This window comes from Cynoglossus semilaevis, chromosome 14 (genome assembly GCF_000523025.1).
Source record: "Cynoglossus semilaevis isolate Cse_v1.0 chromosome 14, Cse_v1.0, whole genome shotgun sequence".
Classification (NCBI taxonomy): Eukaryota; Metazoa; Chordata; class Actinopteri; order Pleuronectiformes; family Cynoglossidae; genus Cynoglossus; species Cynoglossus semilaevis.
In genome coordinates, this window is record NC_024320.1 from 15,348,649 (window position 1) to 15,359,435 (window position 10,787).

Genomic DNA, 10,787 nt, shown 5'->3' on the forward strand with positions numbered 1-10,787 from the left:
AAAAAGCATTACAATTACAATATGAAAAGTTTGACATTTTGGACTGAAATTTGAAAATATTGAAATGTAAAATATAAATCATTTAAATGTGTAAATAACCAACAGAGAACAAAGAAGAAAGTCCTCATTACTGTGGTCCAATGACAGTCAGTAAACATAATGTTGAAGAGTGTAGTATCCAAGCTAAAACACTAATTAGGACTCATTTTAACAAAGTACTTCATACAAGCATAGGATACTGCATCCATTGCTAGTTTGCTAGATTTTTTAGGTTGTCATATTCATCAGTAAAAAAACTGAACATGAGGGGCGGTAAAGCCACTTTGCTACTTGAACCACAACAGAGGAAAAGAGACGAGGGCAGGACAGGAATGGCTTGGTGACTTAATAAAAAACTCCTAAACTACTAAAACCTCTGATAAATGTACCTAAAATAAATATCAGTCATGATCAGTATGACTTTGAATGGCTTCAAATGTACAAATTACGCGTCTGTGTTAAATATAAAAAGTTCCTATTTTTTATTTTATGTTTTTTCTTTAACTAAAGCCTGCAGTGTTCACATCAAGTGCACTCCATCACGGGGCCGTGCAGTGGTTTGCAGCAGATGTGAGATGGCTGTGTTTTGGCTGTAAACAGAGGGCCTTCATCAGTCTGGCACTGAATAGATCATTCAGCGACATATGGAAACGTGCAGTCGTTAGCTCTAGAATAATTGGCGCGGTTGTCATTGGCCCCCTTATAAAATGATGGTCTGTGTGGAAGGTCACTGTGGCTTTTAATGTGGATGAAACCCCACGGCCGAGGAGCTCATCATATGAAGTAGTGCAGAAAGAGGAGAAAATAAATGGAACGAGTAAAGTGTAGCCTCTACACGAAGGCCTTTGTTGGCAAAATAAAAATCCTTGTAAAGTCAGTGAGGAGGAAAAACGACTACATTGTGTGTTTATGCTGTGGAGTCTTTTCAAGCAACTGTATTCAAAGCTGTCAGTGCAGTATGATACAGAGGCAGTGACACAAACAAACTTTTCCTTTCTTTTCTAAATGTACAGCCCAATAGAAAAGAATGTGATATTATTATTATTATGTCTTTCGCATCTCGCTGTGGGGAAATGCACTCATTTCATGGTCCACTGTGTAGTGGGGCGGGTACAAATGAGGTAGAATTGCCACTTGCCACCCAATATGTTTTGATGAACACCTGGAAATAAGGAATTTTATTTTATTTTATTTTAGCTTTTTATTCCAGCAGGGCATTTTTGTCCCCACGGACTAATCAGACCTTTACTAATGATAATGGAGTCTGCATTTTGTGACGCTAGAGCAGATGCTAAAGTCACTTTAAGAACAGGAAATACAGAAAAAAGGAGTTACAGGAAAATCAAGTCAAAAACCAATTGATTCTACAAATATTTGGTCTCATTTTTAACTGTTTTTGAGTTGTTTGAAGGATGTTTTCAGAGTTCATTTTAACAGACTTAAAAAAAAAAAAGAAAAAAAAACTTAACTAGCTAGCTTAGCCTCAGTCTGAAATAGTTCTAGGGACAAGTTTTAATTTTTGTTTAGTTTAAGAGTTTAAGAATAAGAATCCCACCAAATAGCGAAGGGGCAGGACATTTACTTTTGGGACTTTTATTGAAAAACACTGTAGGAAACTTCTTCTCCAAGAGAAGAAACAGATGGAAGTCAACCACAAGAGCCACAGCTACACTTTCTGCATTGTTTTTTTCTCGGCCTTCCGAGCCTTGACCTCCTACACATATATATAGGTGCCCTGATGGCCTTCATCGTCTATTTTCAGACACAACTTTTGAAAGTGCTTGGTCATCATTGCGGCTGCTGCTGCGGTAGAGAGAGCAAGAGAGATAGTGAGACAGAGAGAGAGAGAGAGAGCCCAATAACCCTTACAATATTTATCATAAAGCCCGTTCTTCTGGGAGTACTATGAAGTAGTCCTGCAGTGGCTGCAGTCCTCAAACTCGTCTAAGTCTTCGTCATCAAGAGTCCTGATCAACACTAATTACTTTCTGCCCACATACATCCTAAACATCTGAAAGTGAAGCTGAGGTCAAGCCGACATCTATATGCAGAATCCAGTTCTTCACATTGTTATTCCTTCCCCTCACTCTTTTTGTCTGGGTTGCTCTGTTTAGTTCTTCATTCTCTACTCACACAACAGACAGATAAGATATGAAACAAACAACCCTTACTTCTTCTTCTTTTTATTTTATTACTTTTTTTTATTAATCAAAGCATGTCTCCTTTTTCCTCCTCTAGAAAACAAACCGGATCATTGGGGACAGGAGGAAATGATTAAGAGAAGGAGAGACAGTGGCAAAGACGAAGGCTTTCTTCAGAGTGCAACGCCTCGCTCCCTCTCTCCAAATATTACTTGCAAAGTTTGGAGTATCCTAAGGTATCAGACCGTCCGTGTTCTGCATTAATATTAGTGAACCGCAGCAGCTCCGTCCAAGCTTAATACAGCAGGTTGTACATCTTTAAACTGACCGATGATTGTTGAAGAACAGCTTTGTCTGCTGTACAGAAGAGTGGAGAGTACAACTTATGAAATAACATTGAGCAGACTGATCAGCACAGAGCAACACAATCATGAGCAGATCCAGAAAAGATGTCCTGAAATAACAAGAGGGGAAAAAAATACTAATAAACTCTACTCAAGATAACGTAAAACAATTTGTAAATGTGTGAAATAAAAATGAAGCAGCAGCTAAGAATTAATGTCGGGCTGAGTTCAAGTAAACGCAACAGTCCTTTGATGTCAGACCCTTAGGCTGTTTCCTGTCAGTCAGCAAACCTGCAGCCAACTGGATCGCTCTCTTTTTCTGAATTGCTTTCACAAAATTGATAGCTGTATTTGAGAAACATATAACTGACGTTTCAACATTAGGTGAATGTCATGATATCGCTATGGTGCTAACTGCTCATGTTGAGCTGTATTTGTAATATGTATAATATTTTGAGAACATTTACAGCTAAAACTTCAGCCTAAATATATGTCCAGTAATAACGGTAATTATATTCATACTAAATAAATACCTAATATTGACTTTTAAATTCCTTTGTAAGCATTAAGTTATGGCATGAACTGTTTACTTGTTCGAGTCTGTAGTTGTCCTTTAAAATGAGTAGATAAAAGGACAAAGAATTAAGTGCAAATTTTAAATGAGAAAATTGTATTGAAATATAAGGCAAGAACAAAAACTTCATCATAGACGACTTGTAGTCAACATGCAGTCTGTCTTGACTAAGAGGACAAACAACATAATGATAAAGGCTGACACATTTCTACTCATCAGTTCAAATCAATTTCAGAGCAACTCAAACACTGCATCTCACTGAGTTAATGTAGCGAAATATGTAAACAATTGTTGCATGAGCAAAGTCTATGATTTTCTCTATGTGTGCACAAAAATCATATCATTTCTAACACTCGTTCAAAGACGCGAACCATGACCGTATTTGCTTCAAACTTTTATGTCTTCTGCTGCTATCCTAACTAAACGACCTCTTTTGTAGTGTGCAAGCGCACACAAAAACACCCTCCCCAATTAACCTTCAAATGAAGGCCTAAATTTTCAGCTCTTGTTCAACACAGTTCTGAGTTCTTTGTGCGAATATTGATGGAGGCCGGATAAGAGAACCTGCACAAAGGACTCGGTGAATAATGTTGACAGCAGCCTCTGGCTCATAACTCAGCCTCAGCAGGTGTGGAGTTTTTATGAATTCCTCATTATGACAAATGGAAATACACTTGAAATAGAAGCACCGCTGTCTGGATGTGTGCATGTGTGTCTGAGAGTGTGTGTATGTGACAAAGAGAGAGCGAGAGAGAGCGAGCGAGAAAGAGAGAACGAGGTAGAGAGTAGGAGAGAGAGGAGAAAATCTATTTACTTTTTATTTTACATTTTAAAGAGCATCTATTATCTATTTTTTTCCTCTTCCTCCCCCCTTCCCCCCTACTCTCTCCCGCGTCCTCCTCCACCTCTTCCTGACCATAATAGAGAAGGTGGCCTCAATAAACTTGTCTGCAGGTCCCTGGGGTGCAGCCGCTGCTGCATTAAGCTTTCAGTGATGGTTTCTGCCTCTTTCCTCTCCCTTTTTTCAGCTTGGCCTCTAATCTCCCTGTAGATGCTCTCTTTAAACCATTTGGGAGGAACAAGCCCTTTTAGCCTCTCTCTCTTCACTCCACTTCAGTAAGGATAGAGGGGAACGGAGCGTTTACCTCGTGCTAAGTGGCTTAAATCGGCACCAATCTACTTGTAAGATTTTGTTTTTTTTTTCAGAGTTTGTCATAATATTTTAACAACCCATATGGGTAAGTTAGTGCAGGTCCACAAGGCATGTAAGCCCTCTACTTCCCTGTAGGAGGTGCAATAAATGCAATGATTGATACAAATGATGAAGCAATGCAGTGTACAGAATGCTAAGCACCAGCTGTTCTATGCTGCGTTTGACCTTAGCCAAGTCTGCAAAACGCACATCAACTGCCTTTTTTATTTTACAATTTAATTTTATAGATATCATTATTTATATTATCTATATAATTTCATTTTTTTCCAGGACTCAGATCATATGGAATTTACAGAAATAACACAAATTGAAAAATAGAAATGTCACGAGACAAAGCCTGTATGAAAAACCGAGGAAAAAGAAAAAGAACCCTGGGGAATACACACACACACACACATATATATATATATATATACACACACATATATATATATACACACATATATATATATACACACACATATATATACATATATACACACACACACACACACACACATATATATATATATACACACACACACACATATATACACACACATATATGTATATATATATATACATGTATATACATATATATACATATATACATATATATATATATACATATACACACATATATATATATACATACACACACACATATATATACACACACACACATATATATATATATACATACACACATATATAGTATATAATTATATTTAAATGTTATCTGCCTCCCCTCCTCTTATAACGTCAATTTACAAAACAAGTGTAACCTCATGATTGTATTTTTTATTATTTCAACCAAAGACTGAAGAACAGGACACCGAGTATGAAACTACTGGGATGTAAAGGAGGAGGATGCAGCAATAAAGAAAAGGAGAGTAGATAAATCGGTTTCCTCACTGTGATCATTTATGCAACTGACAGGTTTATGACATCAATCCTTGGATTTTGGGCCAGCTCATTCCTCTCCTTCTCCTTCCTCCTATTTTTCTCTGCTCTGCTTCATTTACCCCCCGTGGTTCACCTGAAATTGATGCGCCTCTCCTCTGATTGTGGTAATTACCCCTGTCCTGCTGCAATGCAATGCAATGCATTATGCACAACAGACTCACAAAAGTGTAGACAGAGGCCAAGGCCAGATTGCTATTCAAAGGCCTCTTGATGCATGCTGCGAGACACTTATCCTGAGCTTTGTCAAGGGCTGGAGGCAGTGGCTGCTGTGCACTTTAACTATTTATCATGGTTGGTTTAAGATTAATGTACCACAATGAAGACAGGAGTTAAAGAACTCCGCGTGTGTTGTTCCTGTCTTTATTAAGATTGACCATCTCTGCATCAATATTTTAAGGGTGGACCTTCCCTATGGCGATGTCTCGCCCTGTTGTGATTCAAAGCTGTTGTTGTTGACCGAAAGTGTCATGCTTGCCACTGTAGTGTTTTTGTAACTGACATCTCAAAACAACATACAATTATGCCATCCCAAATTGACTCTTCCTTATTGAATGAAGACACAGAAATTGTTTAGGTCTGGGTTAGTATTTCTATAACAAACAAATCCAGCAACTTCACCAAACCTTTTCCATAAATAGGAGAAAATATCCTGACTAAAAACCCAGCTGTCATCTGGTGATGATTTAGAAGCTAACAGGACGTTTCTATTTCAACTGGCCCAGCGTTTATAGTCTTTACGGTAGTGGTTTAGTGAAAGAGGGAACGTACAGACCAGTTGCATGTGAGTTAAACCATCCTACATCATCATCATCAACAGTCAGCCAACCAAGTCTACACATTTCAATCATTAAACATTTCAAAATCTGCAGTGCCGACAAATTAGTTTGAAAATCAAGAACGAGGAACAACAGTACAAAGAATTTAAAATAATAATCATTCCAGAAAAGTTCCATCCTAAAACAACCTCCAACGGGACCTCTTTAATTTACGTTTATTTTCCTGATTTACCGTAAAATATGAATGTATATTTATCCAGGATTTTAGTACAAAAAAATGTTACAAAGAATAGTCACTGTTTAAACACATTTACAACTGTGATCCCATTCCTTCTTTTTGTGAGCGGTGGATTCAGCAAAGCAAACACCCAGTCATCTTTCAACCATGATGCACTTCACATTACTAGCTAAACATTTTAGAGCAGTTTTTTTTTCTGCCACAGAATCACTCAAACCCAAGCAAAACACACATATTCACAGTAATAATAATAATAATAATAAAGCTCCTACCTTCTGCCCTGTCATTACACCTCATGCTCCTCGTCCAGCTCTCGGTTCCTTGTTTTGACTTGTATTTGATGATCAACAATCTAGAACACGGGGGACCTCAGGCAGTTCTCTTCTCTTTATTGACCACCATTTTGTGGAAATACAACTAATTACCAGAGAAAAAAAAGGTTGTTAAACTAATGTAAAGTTAGAAACACACAGATTCTCGTTAACAAATGTTTGTCAAAGAGAGAGGATTGGACTCAGGTGAAGATAATCAGCACAGGTGGAAGGCATCAGAGAGGAGAGGATGATCAGAAACAAATTAAGACAGATGTAAGACATGGCATGGATTTTCACAGGAAAACGGAACGGTCCGGTACGGTCGGAAAACTAAATAGACATTACAAAGAAAATACAAGGACCAGGCACATAAGAGTTAAGTAGAAATGTAAGATGAGACAAAAAAGCCGATGTACTTAGACTGACGGTTAAGTCAAAAAATGTGAAAACACTATGGATGTCATTTAAAAACAAATATGATCCATGGAGGTTTTGTAAACTTAAAACAGAACCAAACATCTAACAAAGCTGTAACCTACGTGTATGTGTGTATTTGTGGATGTTTTAGTGTGTGTCTGCCTCACCTGCCCTGCCTGTCTCACTGTTGAGTCTGCGCCCAAGACGATTCCTGCCAAGTTCACTGAGTAGTTAAAGGAGTTACAGTAAAACAGTCTTGACTTTGTCGACTTCCTGTCAGTCTGATTTGGGGATTTTTGCCTGGGTGTTGATATAAGGCCTGAAACGTACATCCAGAAAGATTTAATTTGACCAATGAAATGAACAAAAGGTCTATGATAAAAAAATAAAATTCAAATAAGTAAATAAATAAATATCAGCCCCTTATTCATCCCACAAATTAACAGTGTGACTCTTTGAAACCCACAGAGGCTGCCACAGGAGGCACCATAGGGCAGTGGTGGCACCAACTTTCATGGAAGCGATGAAGGAGGTTCGTGTTGTTCAACAGAAGTCTAATAAACTGAAAATGAAATGAAAGCATCTCCAGTATTTTACACCCACTCATCATACTGTTAACATAGTACAGCCAGTCTGACACTGTTGCTTAAGGCGACTGTGTACATGAAACATTCGGAGCGGAATGGCCCACGGCTGACATGATCAGACACTAACAACACCGTTTTAGTATTGTTACTGCGAAACGGCCACTTCATGATACGACTAAAAAACAAGGTAATAAAACGCCGACACCTGATGTGAGTGTGAAGTGTCGGTGGTGGAGAGCTTCCACTCAGCAGTGGCTGACCTTCCAAAACCACATTCCACTGCTCCTGTGTAGACATCAGCATAAAAAAAACACAAAAACAAAAAATCAGGTATGAGAAGTAAACCTGCTTACAGATTCACCTCCACCTCCTCATAATTAAACAGGCCCACACACTGTCAGCACACATATACAGCAGCAGGGAAGACGAGGCGATCAATCTGTGCTTCTAATCCACCTTTACACAATGGCATTATAGCTATAATTAAAAGAAGATTAATAGCACCTTTAAAGGGTGACCTACAGAAGGGGAGCAGGGTATTCGGAAAACACTGAGTTGCCTAAAGTTACGCGGCAATTCCAGTTAATTGGGAATGCTTCGTTTACATGTGACCTTGAGGTGGCACATTGTTAACCGGGAACATGTTTCGTTGTGAGCGGTAAAATATTGTGCTGACACTTTAATATGTCATCCCCCAGCTTCCAAGACCAACCCACACACACACCCACACACACACATGCACATCATGTATAATCAGATTGGGTCATGAATATGCATCAGGGCTGCAGAGGATATGTACACGATACACACAGAGCGGTGCTGTCACAGTGTGAGGCCTGTGTGACAACTTGATGGCTTCACAAATATCTGCTCGTCAGAGCTGAGTAATTTACCGAGCCGGAGCTGAGCAAATCATGGACTGAGTGAAGAGTGTTCTCAACAGACAGCGTGGATTTTATTAAAACCTTCAAACTGACAGGTAATGCACTGAAGCTATTGGCATATCGTCGCTGCAGTTTCTTTGTCTGCTTCATTCCCAGACTCACAACCACTTTTTAAGCTGGAAATGCTGCTTAAACTGGAGTGTACACTGAAATGTGATCGATTTTCACATGCTCAATAATTTAGCCCTTGGTTTGTGATGCACAAGGTCTGCATCTTATTTGGCTTTACAAAAAAAAAAAAAAAAGTAATTGCAAAATTTCTTCCTGTAGTGGTCTTTTCTATGGTGGTGGTTTAATGAAAAAAAAAAAAAAAACCCACAGACCTTCCCCTTGGTTTACTCAGTTACTCATTTTAAGAAAAAGAAACACATAGATTAAAACCCCAGGAAGTATCTTACCCTGAACCTAAAATATTCTTAAAAAAAAAAACAAAAACCCAACAACACAGTACCTAAACATAGCATCCTCTGCGAGTGTCACCTCTCACTGCAGCATTGGCTAGCTAAACAGCAGCTATGGCTAATGTCTCTAAACCCAAAAACACTTCAGGTTTAATTCCAGGTTTTGTCAGTCTACATGACAGTGTGTGCTTTTTTTTGGTAAACTCATAACTTTAAGGAAACAATTCTCACAGTTTTGAAGTCTGACCTTTGACCTATGCTTAGTACTAAATGCACTGGCGATGATGAAGATTTGAACCTCGCCCTCATTAGCCCTGTTCTGATGTTTGTGTTCAGTCTTTCCTGTGCACATTTGAAATACAGCTCTCACCTCGTGCTCGGCCACTTTTACATCTCCGCTGTAAATCTGTCAATAAAATGCTGAGCTACAGGATCTGAAGAAGAAGAAGAGACCTTACATGTCATAGTCGAGCCCATATATTATTTCTCTCTGGAAACTTTTTTGCTACTGTGGGGAGTTGTGAAGCTGTGGCCGTTCTTCTCCTGCAACAGGAAGATATCCTGACGGATGCATGTGTTTGGAAAATAACCGATAAGGTACTGTGACGAGCTTTAACGGGGAATAATGTGATTTTATACCTCATCATAGAATATAGAAACAAAAGAATATTGTGCAAGCGTCTTTATTTTCTGAAGTAAAAAAAAAAATCTGAGAAAGAGAGTAAACAAGTCTTTTTATCTGCTTAAAAAAAATGGGGGTTTATTTACTGATATAAGTCAATTAAATTCTATTTGTATAGCCCGAATTCAAAAAACACATTAGTCTCAATGGAATTTGCCAGTTCATAATAACATTATAGAGTTAATACTTATACTATGTTGTATGTTATGTACTTATACAACAACGAAGGAAATGGGATAAAAATAAGTGTTTTATGGTCAAATGTTTACAAGTATAAACAGAAAATCACAGAGGATGGAAAACAAAGTAATTAAATGGCACAATACCCGGAACTGCCAAAATATACAAAAAAAAGCAATTGTTCCTGGGCAAAAATGATTTCAAGCCAATGAGGACTGAGCGTGCTGAGGTCTGAGAGCCAGCATGAAAACATGAATGAAAACTCCTGGGCCTCCGCCAACACACAGATCCTTCGGCTATCCTCGTAAATAAGCGACATCTGTGTTTCAGACACTTCTTGGCTGAGATGAAGTGATCACAGTCCTCATGGCCAGGAGCCAACACAAAATGCTACATTACCTGTTGTGCTCAGAGCCTGGTGGTGTAACCTAGTGGTGACATAATACCAGTAACAGGACAGGAGAACAAGTGTTTCTTTTCTCTATCAAGTTGGCGTGACCGTGGAATGGTACCAGCAGGAAACTGCTGTGGAAAAGTCCGTCTCTAAGATGTGTGGTGCAAAATTTAAAATCCCATATTTTACTACTTATCCCATAATCAAGTTTCATATATTAACTTTCTATCATTGTGAAAACCTGCAGATTTATGGTGAGAGGTTTTTTAATTGGCTCTGATGGTCATCGGTCGATGACAGGGTCTCAAATGATTGGATGGAGACACCTGTTCCAGCAGGGGCGTCAATTCATTTTCACCACATATTACGTGTTAATAAAAATGTAATTAATACATATGTCTGGATTTTATTAGTATTTATTCAAGTAGCAATTATTGTACATTGCTCTGTGTGATTAAAAATATATTTTAATTCATCTGGTTAAGAAGAAACTCACATTCAAATCTCAGTCGATCGATGTCTCAGCTCAGAACAACATGAGTCCAGTTTTGGGTGAAGCTGATGAGGTGATGCTGCCTGTCCTTGGACACACTCACAG

At 38.5% G+C, this 10,787-nt stretch overlaps 1 protein-coding gene across 1 annotated transcript in view; it reads right to left on the reverse strand.

The window, feature by feature from the left end:
• Nucleotides 1-7,085, reverse strand: part of prkx (protein kinase X-linked) — an 87,963-nt gene extending 80,878 nt beyond the window's left edge. Inside the window, exon 1 of the mRNA XM_025062312.1 lies at nucleotides 6,543-7,085. Within this exon, the coding sequence (XP_024918080.1) occupies nucleotides 6,543-6,567 (25 nt within the window). The 5' untranslated portion in view covers nucleotides 6,568-7,085. The remainder of the gene's footprint in view (nucleotides 1-6,542) is intronic.
• Nucleotides 7,086-10,787: the final 3,702 nt, after the last annotated feature.